Source organism: Callospermophilus lateralis, chromosome 4 (genome assembly GCF_048772815.1).
Source record: "Callospermophilus lateralis isolate mCalLat2 chromosome 4, mCalLat2.hap1, whole genome shotgun sequence".
Taxonomy (NCBI): domain Eukaryota; kingdom Metazoa; phylum Chordata; class Mammalia; order Rodentia; family Sciuridae; genus Callospermophilus; species Callospermophilus lateralis.
This window is the reverse complement of record NC_135308.1, coordinates 52,678,352-52,697,401: the sequence shown is the minus strand read 5'-3', so window position 1 is coordinate 52,697,401 and position 19,050 is coordinate 52,678,352. Positions and strand designations below refer to the sequence as shown.

Below are 19,050 nucleotides of genomic sequence, written 5' to 3'. Positions count from 1 at the left end.
AGCCAGCATGAACACTTTCTGTGTTGTCCCAGGAGACATAGTAAAATGGAGTTTAAGGGCCCAGGGTATAGCATAGTGGTAAAGAACTAGACTAGTATGCACAAAGCTCTGGGATTGATCCCTAGCACCCCCCCCCCAAAAAAAAGTACAATTCAAGATAAGTGATTTTTCAGTTAGAAAACTGATTAAAACTCTATAACTGAAGCACTGTTGTGAAAGTTGGAAGGACATTTTAAAGCTTTGTCCTGGTCTTGGTAAGGGAATCTTTGGGTGAGAGTAAAGTCATCTCTCAGTATACTTGAGGGATTGGTACTAGGACCCCCATGGATTCTAAAATCCATGGATACTCAAGTTCCTTATATAAAATGATACAATCTTTGTGTGTAACAAATGCATATCCTCCTGTAGACTTTAAATCATCTTTAGATTATTTATAATACATAATCCAATGTAAATGCTAAGAAAACAATTCTTATACTGTATTTACTTACGTGGTATTACTTATGGAATAAAAACAAATATATATGTACAGTATAGACACAATTTAAAAAAATATATTTTTGGTCTGTGGTTTCTTGAATGCATAGGAGCAGAGAAGCCTGACTGTGTCAGTGTGTGTGTATGTGTGTGTGTGTGTGAAGTTGTTACCTACTTTGGATACCAATTGCTAGTACCCCATTGCTTCCTTCACTGCTCAGTTGGAGGCTGGGGAGGAGTGGCAGAGATAATTTTCACAGAGGCTTCTATGAAGAAGAGAAGCCACTAGAGAAGTATATAGAAGAGATAGTGACATGGTTGAAGAGGCAAAGCAGGGAATTTGGGGGCCTTGGGACAGCAGGCTCTGTGAATCAGTTCTTAGCAGCTGTTGTGACAAAGGATATTCAAAGGGACCTAAAGGATCCATCAGAGGACTGGGGCTTTGGACCTCAGGTTTGTGTCATGCACCATTGTTTGAGCGTGTGGCTCCTGCGTAGGTTGGTTAGTTATAACCACATTTCCGTGTAATGCTTGGTTCTCCTGCAGCTGATCCATCCCCCACCTCCCACATTCTTGATGAGCTCTGTGACTCAGCTGCTTCTCAGGACATCTGAGCAGCTTTCCCCACCCTGGGGATAGATCCACGGTCAGGAGATGTTGTAACGGGAATTCTTTTTCTTTTTTGGGGGGGTCCATGAGAGTTTCCTCTACCCTGTGGATCCATGCAATTGGGAATTCCCCTCAACACAAGTAGACTTTTAGAGGATGTAGAAAGAATGCCTTTTCCAAACTTCTGGTTTAAGAAAAGACAGGCATTTGTTACTCCTGTAGGCTGAAAAGGGAAGTTTGAATTCCAGCCTCAAATTGGACACTGTATTTCCTCACAGGGCTCAAAGACAGCTTTATTCTTCCACTGTAGTTTGTGTGATTTTTCTTAGAGATGTCAGAGGAGTAGCAAGAATTCTGTAGCCCCTGCAAATTCTGTCTCTGGGACAGATTTGGTATCAGGTAATTGGCTTGGTTTTCATGGTGGAGGGCTAGTGACCTCTCTCCCTATATGTGCCGCTAATGTAGGTGGTGGTACTTTGTGCAGGGGTATCCCCTCCCCCACTCTTGCCCTCTACTTCTGCTATGCTGCTTCCTCCTCCTCAGCTGTTTTTTTTTTTTTAATTTTTTTTAGTTGTAAATGGACACACAATATCTTTATTTATTTTTATGTGGTGCTAAGGATGAAACCCAGTACCTCACACATTCGAGGCAAGAGCTTTACCATTGAGCTATAGCCCCATCCCTCAGCTCCTCTTCCCACTTTTTATCCTTTTCTCACCTCTTCTTTTACTTCTCCTTCTACTCCCTTCTTGGCTGCATTATTGCATCTTTGCCCTGTTTCTTTGGGCTTTACTCTTTTGCTCCTCCCATTCTCTTTCCTCCTGTGCCGAGTTATAATAATAGCTACTATTATGAAGTGCTTACTGTGTGCCTAAGCACTTAACTTGCAGTCAAAATCTTATGTACATGCCTAGTGAGTAGCCCTGGGATCTCCTGATGCCTCTGCTTGACAGCTGCATCTTCTGTTCCTCTTGGGATTCTGACCTGAGCTTAGCTGACCACTGTTTCACTGGGGTGTATATTTGTGTGTGTATGTGAGTTTCTCTTGGGGCAACCTCTTGACACTGCAGGGCCTTACAGAGGTGCAGAGAATAGACCATAGCACTAGTTACCACCTTTAGCTTGAAATCATGAGAATGTGTCTCCCTACTCTGGGGGACTGCCCTGCTGTGGGTCTGGAGGACTAGGGCTGTCATATCTAGAGCTTGCTTCCTGATCCAGTGTCATGTCATGGAGGATAGCCTTTGCCAGCTATCTTACACCTTTGCTGGACCTTGGTGAGCCATTATGGAATTTGCTCTGTTGGAGTCAGTTAGGGTTTGTTGGGTGTTACTTGTTTTTGAAAATCTGAATGTCATGTGGTGCTCTGTAGCCCTATGGGACCCCTGTCCTGTTCTAAACAGTGTGTGCATTCAGATGGGGTGTCTCTGGTTGTTGCAAGGTGCTCCTTCTTGCTGGGGAGGACAATAGAACTTCTGCCCTTTCCTTTTGCCCTTCAGAAAGGCCCATGGAAATTCTAGAGAAAAGAGAGAGTTTTGATGGTTGGCTCATCTCACATTACCAGAGATGGTATTCTGGAATCAGTGAAAGTACTCAGGGCTTGGGACTTTGTTCTGATTCATCATTGTTTCAATAAGTAACAGCAGGGCAGCTGCATGAGTCTGCTCAGGTGACTGTAACAAAGTGCTATAGACTGAGTGGCTTCAACAACAGAAATTTATTTTCTCACAGTTCTGGAGGCTGAAAGTCCATGCAATTGTGATAATAGGTTGGTTTCTTCTGAGGCCAAAGGGGAAGGATTTTTCCAGCCTCTGTCCTTGGCTTGTAGATGGCCATCTTTTCTCTGCATCTCATGTAGTCTTCCCTCTGTATCCAGATTTTCTCTTCTTGTAAGGATCCATCACAATGGACTAGGGCCTACCCTATGACCTTGTGTTAATTTAATGACCACTTTAAAAACTTTGTGTCCAAATATAGTCATATTGTGAGGTCCTGGGGTTAGGACTTCAAATAAATTTTGGGAGAATACAGTTTAGCCCATAACCTTAAAGTAAGGTAAGTGCTACCAGGCTAGGGCTGAGGGATATGAACTTGCCACAAGGCTCCAGAAACTCTTCCATGTTTAATCCTGAGATGCCTTCATGGAGTGGGAGGGGCTGCTGTTCTGAATAAATTCCTGGCAGAATTTTATCTATGATTTGGAGTTTAAGTTCTTTCTGAAATAGTTTATTCATGTATAAATGAATTATGCTCCACTGACTTTTGTGCAGAGTTATAATAATAGCTACTATTATGAAGTGCTTACTGTGTGCCTAAGCACTTAACTTGCAGTCAAAATCTTATGTACATGCCTAGTATGTGCAAGGCCTTGGGTTCAATCCCCAGCACTACCAAAAAAAAAAATGTGGCCTCACAATTAATAAGTGTCCAGAACTGGAATTTGAACCTGGCCCCAGATCTATAGTCTAAGCTTGTATCCTTCTGTATATATGTAAAGTGCCTGATGCTGACTATGCTTGGCAAAGTTAGTTGCCTTGGGAAAGTTAGTTGAATACATGTTAGTGGATTCTGATAACTCTTCATTGAGTTGGTAGAAGTTTCCACTGGGGTCTGGTTGGGGTGGGACACTTCGTAACCTAGGGAAGGAAGGTGATGAACGGGTGTCCCAACCCAGCCTCTTGCAGAAGTGAGTCAAGCCAGGGAGAGGTGAGATTCCCACAGGTCCTGCTTCACCCTCCTCACCAGCACCTCCCTCCTGCCATGCAGGGTGATGTGAGCAGAGCCCAGGAATGCCTTATGTGGATCGGCAGAACCGAATCTGTGGGTTTCTGGACATCGAGGAGAATGAGAACAGCGGCAAGTTCCTGCGGAGGTACTTTATTCTGGACACCCAGGCCAACTGCCTTCTATGGTACATGGACAACCCCCAGGTGAGAGGCTAAGTGGAAAAGGGGCAGGGCAACTGGCTGCCCATCACTGCCTTGGAGGAATGCAAGTGGGATTAGAACTTCATCTCTTGGCAACACAAACCTGCTGGTCAGTAAGAAGGGAGAAGCCTTCTGCCACACAGGCACACAAGATACATACACAGACAGACAGACAGGCACACACACAAATTCAAGGGCTGGGGTTGTAGCTGAGTGGTAGAGCATGTTTTTAGCACAAAGTCTTGGGTTCAGTCGCTAACATTAAAAAAAAAAAACCAAAACAAACAAAACCCTCTCAGATCTTAGCCTGGGGAGAAAGAAGCTCTGCTGAACCTAGAACTGTTGCCTTTTCTCATGCACCAAGAATTTAACACTTGCAAAAGTCAGGCAGAGGCCGGCCAGGCTGGCTCCAGGCTCCCAGGACTGCCGTGTTTCCTCTTACCCTCTTGTAAGGGATGTGGCTTGGTGGCTACTCCTGCTCTTCCAGTCTGGGGCCCCTCCCTAGCAGAGAATGTGACCTGGTTCCCTGAGGTGGACAAATGTTGGGCTTTAATGGTCTCCTGAATCAGGAAGTCCATAGAGTCCTGGGTTGGAAGTAACCTTGGAGTTCACCTATTTTGCTTCCTCACACTATAGATGAAAACACTGAGTCCCAGGCTTTGTAATTGATCTAGGAAAGGACACAGTCAGTGTCCTTAGCATTTTGTGACAGGCACAAAGATGGGGGCCACCTAACTTTTATTGCAATGCCTGCAGTCATCACTGATTTAGAAAAAAAAATTGTACTTTGAGAACTTAAGTTTTTGTTTTTTTCTTTCTGGCGTGAAGTGCTACTAACTCTTTGCTTCCCACTGCCCTGGAGCAGTTTGGTGGAATGAGGCTGTGAGGACTTGACATGGCTTCTGAACAGCAAGATCATGGGTCATGGCTATGTGGGGAGGGAGGAGGATGTGGGGGTTGGGATTTGGCTCTGTTAGAGGCTTAGAAAAAGGAAGGTCTGAGTATTGGGGGATAGATTTTTGCTTTAAGATGTGATGTGGAAAAAGAGTCATGTGAATCTTTGTTAAGTCATTATCCAGGGCTCAGTCCTCTAGAGACCTTTGGCATTTGTCCTCTGGATTTGATGGCTGAGCAAAAATGTTATAGATACAGAAACCATATGCAGAAAGCTGCTGTGAATTGCTGTTTCCAGGAAGACTTAAAGCTGTGCTCCACATTTCACCCCACATCTCTGAAAACCCTGTCACTTACTTTTTTTTTTCTTTTTTTTCTGATTTAATTTTTTGCAGTTCTTGAAGGTTGAACCCAGGGCCTTGCACATGCTAGGCAAGTGGTCTATCACTGAGCCCTACTCCAGCTTTATCACTTATTCTCACTTGAGCATTCAGTTTTGGGGGTTCACTTTGGGTCCTGCATATGGACGTTGTTACACCCTCTGCTTGTCTTGTTATGTTTTGGTCCTGGTTTGCCTTCAGACACTGCTACCTCATTTTCCATCTTTACTCTGTGCAGGTTCCCACATCTGGGTCCACAGATTCATTGTAAAAGGAAATGCTAATGTACTCTTCCTGCTGGAGGGGTTTTGAATTAATTCTTTGTTGCCAATTGTCTGAGCTTCTGCCACACTAAGGTAGAGTCCTGGGGGACTTAGGATCCCTGGATCTTATTTCCTCTTTGCTTTCCCCACTTTATGTACCTTTGCCTACTCACTTGCCATGTTAGCCCATTTGAGGTTATTTGAAGGTTATTTTGATAATCTTTTCATCTTGATTTACCTGCTTCATGCCTTCTTCCTTACTAGCACTGTCCTGAACCCAAATGTACTTGCTGAGGGCATCCTGCCCAGCTGCTGCTTACTGCCTCTCCTTGAGAGTTAGACCTTCCTTCAGTCCCTAGGCCACAAGAGTCTAGCTGGCAGTAAGAGATTACCCCAGGACCATAATATCGCTATCTTGGATCTTGAATATTGCCAACTGTTAGGATTTTTCTCACTGTGACCTACCTTTTGATGTTATTGTTACTTGGGCCCAGAACCTGCACTGACCTTGGATATTGTGCCTCCCGGGCTCTGTGGGATCATCTTCTGCAGCAGTTCCCCTGATGTTCAGGGCAGTCTGTTTCTCTTCCCTGCCAACTGAGTTCTCAGGATGCTTTTTGTGTTAGAAACTTATTTGAGTTTAAATTACCAATAGAACTTGTGGCCCTATGCTGAGGATTCTTTTAGATTTTCCTAGCTGGGTTTGGCATATGCCTAAAAAGAAATACATAGTGAAAATTTAGAACATTTTACTTCTCTTGTTGGGTTAGTTGTTTTTGTTTATAGCCAAGTAAGTGCTCCAGATTTGAGAATGCATGTTTTGGTAAATTGTAAAATGGTATTAGCAAACATTTATTCCTTTATGACAAGCACAATTCATTGGGTTTTCATTTCATTCTGACAGCGAGTCTCACAGGTAGATGTTGTCCTCATTCCAAAGTTAAGGAAGGTGAGGCAGAGAGGGGAAGAAGTTTGCCCATGGCTATATAATAAGAAAGTGGCAGAGCCAGGATTCTAAGCCTGAAGATGTGACTCCAGTGCCATTGCCATGATTGCTAATAATGAGACAGTCATTTGGAGTCCTCAGGAGAAAGAAAAGCCTTCAGTGGTAGTCTCTGATTAAGAAAAAGAAGCTGGAGGATCTCAGACCTAGAGGGCAGAGAGCTTGTCACGTTTAGCTTTTGATGCAGAGCATCCAGCTTTGATAAATGTATTCTCAATAAATGAACGAATGAGCAAACTAAAGAGGGCCGGGGAAAGAGACTGTCAGAAGGCAGGTCCTTAGGAAGTATGGCATGGTATTACTGCCCTCCTGGGATTAAAGACGGGGCCCTCAGGACTCTACCTTAGTGTGGCAGAAGCTCAGACAGGAAGTTGTGCAGCATGGGGCACCCTGGGGATGTGGGGAGAGGTATTGAGAACTGTGTTTGGTCTTTGAACATCTTTTATAGGGAAAAGGAGACCCTGATGTGGTTGGTATCTTCATCATTGGACAGACATTAATAAGCAGAGATTCTCTGAACCCAGGTCTCCGATCTTTACCTGGTAGTTGGTGTTCACTCCGTCTGTCTCTACAGCTGTTGACTGTATTGCTGTTAATTACTAACTGCAGTTTACTTACTGAGTGGTTATCATATACCAGTCATTGTGTGAAATGCTTTGTATGTGTTATCTCATGAAATCCTCTTGATAATCTCAGGCCCTTGGGATTATTATCCCTCCTTGTTCACAGTCACATAGGTGGTTAAGTGCAGAGCCAGGGTTGGAGCCACATTTGTCATTATGATATGTGTGCTCAGTCCTGTAGATGATGTGGAAGGTGAATTCAAGGAGATCTTTGCCATTGGGAAGCTTCAGGTTTAGTCAGGGAGATGAGAACAGAACACACAAAGCTATATATCTCTAATAATTGTAACGCATCATTGTAACAAGAGAGGGTATCATCTGTCATTGATGCCAACACCCACATGCCAGATTTTTTTTTCTTTCAAGAGATAAGGTCTTGGGCTGGGTTGTGGCTCAGTGGTTGAGCGCTTGCCTTGCATGCGTGGGGTACTGGGTTCGATCCTCAGCACCACATTGAATAAATAAATAAATAAATAAAACAAAGCCATTGTGTCCATCTACAACTAAAAATATGTTTTTTGTTTGTTTTTAAAAATAGATAAGGTCTTACTGGGTTACCGGGGCTGGCCTTGAACTTCTGGGTTCCAGTGGTCTCCTGCCTCGGGAGTAGCTGTGATGTAGGTGGCATCAAGATGTCAATATTTGATTCAGGAGCAAGAGTTGGGGTTTTCTTTTGCAACTGCCTGTGGGAGGAAGATATAAGGCCTGAAGGTGGAGTCTCACATGGGAAGTTCTCAGGCTTGGGAGACAAGAGATCTAGGTTGTAGCCTTGGCTCCTCCACTCAGTTGATCTGTGTCTTAGGAAGTCATTTCTCTTCTAGACTATACACAGTCTAGGTAATCCTTAATATGACTTTTAACCCTTCATTTTCTGCAGGCCTGAGAGTCAGAGATCCTGGAGCTTAACAATATTACCTAACACATATTTACTAAACTTGTCTAATGTGTCAGACACCAGTCTAGATGCTGGGGCCACAGCAGTGTGCAAGACAGTCTCTGGCTTCATGGAGCTTACATTGCAGGTCGGGAGGTAGACGATGAAGCACAATTGGGGTAGGGAGAATTGTGGGTTACCCTTTCAAGGAGGAGGTGACACACTAGAGCCAGATCTTGAGGATGGGTGAGATTAGCGTGATTATTACTTTATATTGTTCGCATTTGTAGAGCATTTTGCAGGTTTTGAAATGTTTTCATGTACAGGGTCTCGTTTGATTGCTGTCCCCACTGTGTCCTAAGCACAGAGGAGGAGGAAGAGGAGGGAAACAACAGTTGTTATGGGGGCAGAGGAAGGCACCTGTGTTTCCCTGGTTAGAGGGGTGCTTAAGGTTGAGTTCCCCAGAAGAAGCCCCTGTTATGAGGTGTTTTAGTCAGCTTTTCTTGCTGCTATGACTAAAGGACCCAAACACACAACTGTAGAAGAGGAAGAGATTATATGTGGGCTCACGGTTTCAGAGGTCTCAATCTGTAGACAGCCGGTTCCATTCCTCAGGGCTCCAGATGAGACAGGAACAACATGGTGGAAGAGTGTGGCAGATGGAGGTACCTTGTGTGGTGATCAGGAAGCAGAGAGAAACTCCATTCTTCAGATACAAAATATCTACCCCAAGGCCTCAATTCCCACATCCTCCAGCCACACCCTTCCACCTCAATTCCCACTCAATTAATCTGATCAGGGATTTGTACACTGATTAGGTTAAGGTTATAACCTGATCATTTTTCCTCCAACCTTCTTACATTGCCTCACACTGAGCTTTTGGGGGACACCATATCTATAAACCATAACATGAGGAATCAGGCACCCAGACAATGCTTTGTAGTCAAGTCTTTTTCATGAAGAAAACATTCCCGTGAGGATTGTTAGGAGAGTGGGGGAAACAGGATAGAGAAGGGAGGAAATCAGACAAGGGCATGAACTCAGATGGAAGTCTTGTGGCTGATGATAGTTCTGGGGAGAGCTAAGCCTCAGAGTTGTACCTAGAGAGTTGGGCTTTGATGTGCCCGAGCTGGACAATCACTAACTGCAGCTCTCCATGTGTGGGCACATAGCTTCCAGCAGGCCCTGAAGCTGAGCTGAGAGAATTTGGGACATTAGCAATAGTACCTGTTAGTGGGGAATGCAGTGGGGGAATATCAGGGATCAGAACACAGTAGCCAGGATATTGGATAGCCAGGTGTGGTGGTGCATATCTATAACACCAGTGACTTGGGAAGTTGAGGCAGGAGAATCACAAGTTTGAAGCCAGTCTGGGCAACTTAGCAAGACCATATCTCAAAAGGACTGGGGAGGTAGTTCAGTGGTAGAGTGCTTGCTTAGCACTAACGAGCCCTGAGCTAGATCCCAGTATCACAAAAACAAAAAAACCAACATAGCAGGGACCAAGTACAGCCTTGAATCTTACGCAAAATTTAGAATCCATGTGGTAAATTAAGGATTTGAGGTTTTAGTTAAAAAGAACCCCTCTAAATTAAGGTTTTCAATATTATTGATTGTGACCACTGATTTGGCTGAAACATTTTAAAGTCAATATGCTGACAGCATCAAGCACACAAAATAATCCTTTTTTGTTGAAGTAAGCATATTTAACATGAGAGCTATCCTTTTAACAAATTTCTAAGTGTACAACACCATATTGTTGATTATAGGTGTGATCTTATACAGCAGATCTCTTTCTAACTGACTCATCTTACATGCAAACAAATCATTCTTGATTAGAAATAAACATTGGCTGTATTTTCTTTAAAAATAATTTCATGATGTTATGGCACTACCAGTTTCTTCTTTCTTTCTTTTCTTTTTTTTTTTTTTGTCCTAGGGATCAAACCCAGTGCCTTGCATGTGCTAGCCAAGTGTTCTACCACTGAGCCCTAGCCTTTAGCAGTTGTATTTTAACTTAATGTTGGTCTCTATCATGATGGAAGAGATAAAATTCCTTAATTAGGGCTGCTCTACTTCATTAAAGTGACCTACAGAGTAATGAACTATGTTTTAATTGCACAGTAATGCTGGTGTTCAACCTCTGTAATGCCCATGAGGCTAAGTAATTACAAGACTAAATTATATGGCCTTGAACGAGGGGTAAACAGAGGCTGGGATGGTATTGCACTAGATTGCTGTTCTTTTCAAATGTACTTTGTAAGATGTATTTTTTTCTTTCTTTAAAAATACTTAGATGCATTTACTTTCCAAAGGGCATGTGAATTCTGGATCAACATAATATCCAAAATATTGCATCTCTCCTGGTAAATCTGGGAGCCCAATGAAAGCTCTCTGCTTGCTCTCTCTCTCTTTTTTTCCCAAGTGAGCTGAAATCAGTTCTTTTTATTGATAGGGTCAAAGAGTTTTAGTAGTGTCGACAACAGAACCTATATTTGGCTGCATTTTAGTGGAAAGAATATGCAAGCATGGGAGGAGAGTATATTAATGTATATAGTGGACAGTATTGTCTTAAAGATTGGGCGAAAAACTGGCATATTTACAAAATTGTGTCTTCTGTATCAGAGATCTCCTTAAGCAAAGTTTGGTTGAAATCCATCAATATTTAAAAGATCTTTGCATAATGTACTTCAGCTTGCCCAAATGCCAAGAACCAGTCAATAACGTTCTTTTAAAAATGGACAGTACGTGTACATAGTTCAAAATTCAGCATAGGAAAGTTCGACATAGTGACAAGTTTCTCCCTTCCTCTCGTATCTTCCAGTCAGAGTCCCCTCAGCAGGGCAGCCAGTATTGCTTTTCTATCCAGAGAGATCTTCTGCATATATAAGCATCATGATAACTTTCAGATTTTTCAGCAATAGTTTGGGCAAAATTTTTTTTCTGGGGTTTTAAAATATTTTTAAATTTAATTTTATATTTCTTTATTTTTGTTCAGTTTTTATTTTTTATATTCATGGATTTTGTGTAATTAGCAGACCAACTGTCCGTGTTAACACTTTATTGAGGGGGTCCTCGTGGCCGGCCAAGATGGCTGCCCCTTGCACTGAAGGCTCTGCTAGGCTGGTCAGGCTTGGCGCCGGGCTTGCTGCGTACTGTCAGTCCTCTTCTAGGGAGGAAGCTTTCCTGACCTGTTTGGGGGAGGTCCTTCTACCTCTTGGGACAGAGCCAAAATTATTACTGTTCAGGCAAACCCAGGTGAGGTGGAGCCGCTACGGTGCTGAATTCAGAGATCCCCCTAATTGACAAGGAACATTACCGCAAGTCTGTGGCAGAGCTCACCGAGGAGGAGAAATATGACCAGGAGCTCAAGAAAACTCAGCTCATCAAAGCTGCCCCAGCGACGAAAACAAGCTCCTTGTTTGCAGACCCGGTGATGAGTAAATTCACCAACATGATGATGAAAGGAGGAAACAAAGTACTGGCCAGATCTCTCATGAACCAGGCTCTGGAATCTGTGAAAAGGAAGCAGTTTGAGAAGTACCATGCTGCTTCTGGAGAGGAACAGGCAGCCATTGAATGCAACCCCTACACCATCTTCCACCAAGCACTGAAAAACTGTGAGCCTGTAATTGGGCTGGTACCCATCCTCAGGGATGGCCATTTCTACTGGGTCCCTGTGCCCCTAGCTGACCGACGTCGCCGCTTCCTAGCCATGAAGTGGATGATCACTGAATGCCGAAAGAATAAGCACCGGTGGACATTGATGCCACAGAAGCTGTCACATGAGCTGTTGCAGGCCTTTCACAACCAAGATCCCGTGATCAAGAGGAAGCACGATATGCACAAGATGGCTGAGGCCAACCGAGCCCTGGCCCACTACCGTTGGTGGTAGAGGGGGAGGAAAGGTTCCCTTCAGAGCCCAGGGCCTCTGCCATTTAAAAACAAAAAAACCTTATGAGTTACTGTTCTCTTGAAAAGTACCTGTGGGTTAAGGATATAGTTCCTTTTGAGAAGAATGGGGCAGCATGTTTGTTGCCTATCTTCCTTTGGGGCTAGAATAGCTCTCCCTGTCCCATCTCTTTGTAAAGAGAGAACATTTTGTCAACTTATTGACTTTCTCCAAGAAACTCAGGGCCCAGGCTTCTCTCACCTCAGAGTGGGCCTTCGGATACTATGAGAGGAAGAAATTTTTGTATCAGAAATGATTATTAGAAAATCTTTAATCTGAACTAGTGTAACACATTATGTAAGAACTACCATTCATTAAAACTGGCTGGAGGGGGCTGGGGATGTGGCTCAAGCAGTAGCGCGCTCACCTGACATGCGTGCGGCCCGGGTTCGATCCTCAGCACCACATACCAACAAAGATGTTGTGTCCGCCGAGAACTAAAAAAAAAAAAAAAGTAAATATTAAAAAAATTCTCTCTCTCTCTCTCTTTCTCTCTCTCTCTTTAAAAAAAAAAAAAAACTGGCTGGAGGATTAAAAAAAAAAAAACACTTTATTGAAAAAGTTCATTAGAGTGGCTGATATGTAGTTGGGCACAGTGGCACACACCTGTACTCCCAGCTACTCAGGAGGCTGAGACAGAAGGATTATATGTTCCAGACCAGCCTGAAAAATTTAGAGAGACCCTGACTCAAAATAAAAAAATAAAAAGAGCTTGGAGGTGTAGCTCAGTAGTAAAAAGAGTCCTGTCCCAGTCCTGGGTTTGATCTTCAGCGAAAAAAAAAAAAAAGGTTTGCTGATGTGCTTTTTAAAAATATTTCATTAGAGTAAAAATGCAGAATCCTTTGGGGTAAAAGTTCCAAAAGGGCTGGGGAGGTAACTTAGTGGTAGGATATCTCTGGGTTCAATCCCTAGTACCATATGAAAAAAAAAGTAACAGATCTAAAGTTTTACAAAATGAAAGTTCTTTCTAAGGATTAAATTATTATTAAACTAAAGTTTTTAGAATTTAAAATTGTGTGGCCTTTTTTGAGAACTAACATAAAATGCTGTATATGGAATTTCATTTTGTCTAGTAACACTTTAATTTAAAAAATTAAGCAAGTCTTGCTTTTATAACAGCATGCACTTTATCTAAATTAAAAAAAAATTAAGGGCTGGGATGTAGCTCAGTGGTAAAATGTGTGCTTAGTGTGCATAAGTCCCTAGGTTTCAATCCCTAGCACCAATAAATAAATGAATAAACAAACAAATAAATAGCTAAGAAGATCTTTGGAGCAATTGTGTCAATAGCACTACTTGATATTCAAATCCAAGCAACCAAAGAGATACTTGCTAGAGATCTACTAAGTTTTACTAATGCAAGACCATGGTGAAATTGTTCTAAGTTTTCTTAAAATTTGTCTTTGGTTATGTTATTGCATTTGCTTTAGGCCTTAACTTTCAATATTTGTTTAATATATCTATTTTGTACATCTCTATGTATTTAATTTTATACAAAAGAATGCCATTTTTCTTATTAAAATTGTGTCTCTAAGATGAAGCAGGCTGTTTGATATTTGGGAGAGGGGCTGCAAGTTAGATTTTGCTTTGGAGTCCATTTCTACTGATTGTGTCAGCTAAGCATGGGACAATATGATGAATACATTCATTAAGGAAACAGGCACTTTTTGAACCTCCTGTCCTCATCTGTAATATATAATAATGATATCAATGATGTCTACCTGCAACATAGTTGCTATGAAGGTTAAATAAAATAAGGTATGTGAAAGTACTTTGATAAATTCTCAAGTGCTACAGAGATGTCATTTGTTAAGAAAGTTTGTTTTGGCAGTGATGTTAAGATGGATAGGGAGGTAGGGAGAGCTGAGGCTGGAGGTGACAGCTCAGAATTGATCAAGAGCTTCCTCTATATCTGGGGAGGGTAAGTGGTAGGAATTGAGAGGAGGGGGCAGGTTTAAAGGCCATAAGAAGGAAGAAAATGATGGGCTTGTTGACGAACTAAGGGTTCGTGAAGTAGAATCACTGCATAGCTGACCAAATGGTATGTGTGATGTATGTGTTATACATATATCTTCCTAATGTCCTCTATAGTTATATTTATAAACCAAAAACTTTAATGAGGTTAATTTATTTTTCAATTTTATATATATTTATTTTTTGGTACCAGGGGTTGAACCCGGGGCACTTAAATCCTGAGCCACATCCCCAGCCCTGTTTGTTTTTTATTTTGAGATGGGGTCTTTCCAAGTTGCGTAGGGCCTTGCTAAATTGCTAAGGCTGGTTTTGAACTCAAAATCCATCTGCTACAGCTTAGAGCTGCTGGGATTAAAGGAATGCACCACCATGCCCAGCTAATGAGGTTAATTTTATATATATATATATTTCAGAAATAATAGTTCATATCTGTTTCCTAATAGGTATAGTTTCTAAAGTGTGCATGCCTGTGCCATTTTTGAAATCCAAACAGATAAAGCAATACATAATACTATACATTCCCACTTAATGTATATTTAATTAAAATTTATAAGCAAGAAATTACAGATAAGTGGTGATGATGATACTTAGGAAGACTAAGTTGTTTACTTGGGAAAGAGCAATGAAGATCTTATTAGTGAAAACACTGTATCTATCCAACTTTAAGGAAAAAAGTGTAAAGCCAAGACTTTGTGGTAACAGCACAAATGTGAAAATTGATGTTTTCTGAAAATTGTCACTCATTATAATGAATATTACTCCCTGTGATGTTGAGTGGATGCCTATCAGTCTGATTCTTATTTTTCTTATCTGTTAAATATACTATTATCTATCTGAAAGAATGGTTTTGAGAATCCTATAAGGTAACAACTATGTTTTTTTAGATTCTGGAAAAATAGGAGGTGCTCAATATTATTCATTGACTTTGAACAACAAATAATATACTAATTGTTTTGTAAATGAATGGTGAATTTCTTTACCTTATTTCACTTAATTTCTTCAGGCTAATAAAATTAATTGGTTTAGGATGGTATGTCAGCTAATTATAAAAAGATTAGATGTCTTTATTAGGTGACTATGGAGGAAAAAACTTCAAATTAACTTTTCCTGTGTTGCACGTTTTGCTAATACTTAATTCAAAATAATAAACAAAACATGAAAATAACCTTATGTCACAATAAAGTAATGATGTTTTTCCAACTCAGTTTTCAGCAGTGTGTGTATATCATAGTAATTTTCTATTTGTTTATAGGTTTGTTAGGAATAAGTTACATATCTAGTTATATTTCTTTAAATATAGTGAGCTATAAGTACTTAAGATTTAAAAAAAAAAAAAAAAGTTTAGTACCTGGTTGGCTAGGGAGAGGATGTGGGGCCACTGACAGATGGGGAAGTTGGGAGGGTAACTGATAAGAGGGCGGAGGGGAAATGGTCTATGAGTTTGAAGCAGATGTGTGGGAAGCTGGTTAAAGAAAGGAGTGAAGGAGTTGGTGTATTAAGTTTAAGGCTTTAGAATCATCCAGGTGGCCAACAGTGAGAGTCTCAGGACCTGCATGTGACTAGAGGGTATCTGGAGCCCAGGCCTTTAAGCAGTTCTCTAAATCTCTATCGCCAGGGTTGGAAGAGGTCAGTAAAGGGAACAGGGAACTCAGGGTGTGGTGGCCAACAGGTTTACACATCATGAAGCTCGTCCTGTCTCAGGCGAGTGCTGGCCTATCAACAAGAGACAGATGTCCTAGGAGCATTAAACTAACATAGCAGTTTGTGATATGGAATTGATTTCTCAGGGAGGGAAAGATTACATATATATTTTTATCTGGAGACTGGGGAGAGTAGCTTACAGGCATTTCATATTGCCTGAAGTTCGAATCAGGGAGTGGACTAAGGGGTGGAGGGAGGAGATGTGTTGGACTACATAGCAGCACGTGCAGCCACTGCCCAGGGCACCTGACTCCTGGGAATAGCATGGTTACTTTCCACTTGGTTATTCTCTTATGCCAGGGGGAGGGGCTATGAAACGTGAGGCAGAGTTGGCTGTGCTCCTCCTTTGCAATTCTATTACGCTGGTCTCTCTCTCTCTTTTTTTTTTCCATTTTTTTTTTTTAAAGTTGGAGATTAATACATTTAATATGGTGCTGAGGATTGAATCCAGCGTCTCAGAAGTGTGAGGCAAGTGCGTCACCACTGAGCTACAACCCCAGCCCTCTCCTGGTCTGTTTAGGCAAGCTCTTTTCTGCGAGTTGGGATGGTCTTGGCTTTGGTGGTTTGAGCAGTGGTTTCAGCTCATGGGCAGCCATGTTGGAGCATGGGATTGACATGGGCATTTCTCTACTTTTGGACCACCAGCTGAGTTCCTTGTTGTCAGCTAGCCATTCCAGGGGGGTATAAGAAAAGGTTAGGAGTTGAGGAGGCTCCACCATCTTTCTTCCTTCCCCCTTTCTGTTCTCTTAATCACTGGTCTTTTGGAGGTTGGCACCCAAGAGCCAGTTGGACTAGTTCATGCCCTGCCCATCTTGGGCAACTGTAGAGGGCCTCATTTGGTGTAACCCTGCTGGTCTTGCTCTTGTCTTTGTCTTTCATTGATAATCAACTCTTAGATAATGCTTCATGGGAGGTGGCATGGCATCAAGGAAAGTGCCATAAATGATTTGGGAATCCAGAAGGGTTGGGTTTTTGAGTGCTGGCTAGACTACTTGCTGCCTTTGGGACCTTGGGCAAGCTGCTTCACCTGCTGCATTCTTAGTTTCTTCATCTGTAAAGTGGGTTTGTTGGGATTCAGCAACCATATGTGAAAGTCTGTAGCAGCATGCATGACACAGAATAGTCTTTTTTTTCTCCTAGTACTGTGGATTGAACTCAGGGGTGCTCTATCACTGAGCTGTATCATTAGCCTTTTCTTTAGTTATTTTTTTGAGACAGGTTCTTACTTAGTTGCCCAGTCTAGCCTCAAGCTCGTGATCCTCCTGCCTCAGCCACTAACTGGGATCGTGGGTGTGCACCTAGTCTCTTAAGTATATGTCACTTTCCTTCTTTCTTCCTTAAGCTGGGCTTTCCCAAAGCACCAGATCGATGTTGGAGGTTGTGAGCTCTGTCTTCATTGGGCTCCTTGAGGAGGTTCCCCCAGTTGAGCTTTGGGGGACTCACATGTTAAATGAAGAGAAAATCATTGAGACCTTTTGGGACTGACATTCTGTGAATTTATGAATCTGTAGTTGGGTCTTCTGATCACTTCTTTGTTCTTTATTACTTTCACTAGTAGAGGGGAAGGGGAGAAGAAGTCACATGGGTAAACTTTTCTGCATCAACAAGAAATGTTGCTGTTTCTGCAAAAAGTCTTATTAATCGTGGGAGATATGTCACATCTCTGTATGGGCACCTCATCTCCTTCCTTGGTTATAGAAGAGAATTAGTCATATGCTTTCCACTCATGGGGAGTGAGCTCCTTCAGGTCTGGAGTGAAAAGCTGTGCATGGCAGTGACTTCATAACAGGAACCTTCCCTGTGCCCCTACTTTCAGAAAATTTATAAGTCCAAGAAATGTGCAGACCACTTCTGACCTGCAGACCTCATGCAGGGTAACTGCCAGCCATACAACACATGCACTGAGGTCTCCTTTCCCCTACCCACCCCACCCCACCCCACTCTTCTCTTCCTCCTGCCTTATTACTGCTGGTGCAGCAACTGGGGTCACTCTGTGGGCTGCTGGCTGGGTGTAGCCTCTTCTATCTCCAGCTGTTGTGTCTCCAGTGCACAGTCAGCAGGACCAGCCGGCATCTGTAACAGTGTTCCTCCAACCTGGTGGCACCATGAAATCCTTTAGGAGCTCCAAAAATAAACAAGTGCCTGGGTTCTCTCTTAGGTCAGTTAAAACTGGGGATGGAGCAGGGATGTTAAAAATCTCCCCATAAAAAACTGACCTGAGCAATATAGTGAGACTCCATCTCAATCTCCTCAGGTTCTGTAGCACATTAGGGCAACTGTGATTGACAACAACTAATTGTATATTTCAAATAGCTCGTAGAGAAGGTTTTGAATGTTTCCAACACAAAGAAATGATAAATGTCTGAAGTGATGGATATGCTAGTCATAGTCACTCTGGCCAGGTCATTACACACTGTATACATATATTGAATTGTTATGCTGTTCCCCATGAAAATGCATGATTATTATGTGTCAATTAAAAATAATTTAAAAAAAATCTGTACAGGCAATCCACATAAACTGTCTTCCATTTGCAGGGGAAAGGCTGAGAGTATAGCTCATAGTAAACTGTGCTGTTTATCATGCACGAGGACCTGGATTCAATCCCTAGCACCAAAATAAGATAACAAATTAACAAAAGTGTATCCCCACTAACCTGTCCCCCCTCCATGTCTGCTCAGATGCCCTCACCTCGATATGCCTGTCGTGTCCTCAACATCCATACCATCCAGGAAGGAGAAACAACTCCCAGAAAAATACATACCACTGCAGCATCCAAGGGCTAGATGATTTCATCCTGTCCACCAGAAGTTCTCAAACTTGGGCCTTTTTAGTAACCACTGGGGAGTATTTTTAAGATATATGTCTTCTGACCATATTCCACTTGGTTCCAGTTCAGCCGTCTGTGGGCAGAGCTTGTGCCTGGACTTTTAAAAACAACCTCTTCAGGAGATTTCGGTGTGCACTGAAGTTGGAAAAGATGCTGTGTACATGAATTCAGAGTGAGGGGGGTCAGAGTAGGCTGTGGTCAGTGGAGGAGGCATCTGAGTTTGTCCTTTTCTGGAGGAGGCAGAATTGTGGCCAGAAGAGGCAGCTTGCGTGGGTCTGACACCCGGTCCTTCCCTGAGTGCTGATTCCTGGTGTTTCTATCCTGATATCTGATGGCCCAGCCCTCAGCTCAGCCATATTGGCACATTCTTCCTTGCTCAGTAAGTGTCTCTGCCTGGGTTTGCCTGTGTGCCACCCTGGCAGGGAGCTGTCACTATTAGTCTTCTAGGTCTAGTAATTGGAGTAGACGTTAGCATCACTTTGGATCGAACTTCAGGAATCCTGATGCTGTTTTCTCCTGTGTCATCTGTTTCCCTCTGGGTGG

At 42.4% G+C, this 19,050-nt stretch overlaps 1 protein-coding gene and 1 pseudogene across 7 annotated transcripts in view; both read left to right on the top strand.

Annotated features, from left to right (window-relative positions):
* The window catches only part of Plekha2 (pleckstrin homology domain containing A2), an 83,225-nt gene that overhangs the window by 22,162 nt on the left and 42,013 nt on the right, over positions 1 to 19,050 (top strand). For 6 of the 7 annotated variants that reach the window (XM_076853849.1, XM_076853848.1, XM_076853847.1 and 3 more), the window contains one exon: positions 3,853 to 4,016. In XM_076853849.1, the coding sequence (XP_076709964.1) occupies positions 3,876 to 4,016 (141 nt within the window). In that variant the 5' untranslated portion in view covers positions 3,853 to 3,875. Of the gene's footprint in view, positions 1 to 3,852; positions 4,017 to 19,050 lie in introns of those variants that run through there. The other variant, XM_076853851.1, reaches the window with a different exon arrangement.
* Positions 11,141 to 12,059, top strand: LOC143397304 (small ribosomal subunit protein uS7m pseudogene; annotated as a pseudogene).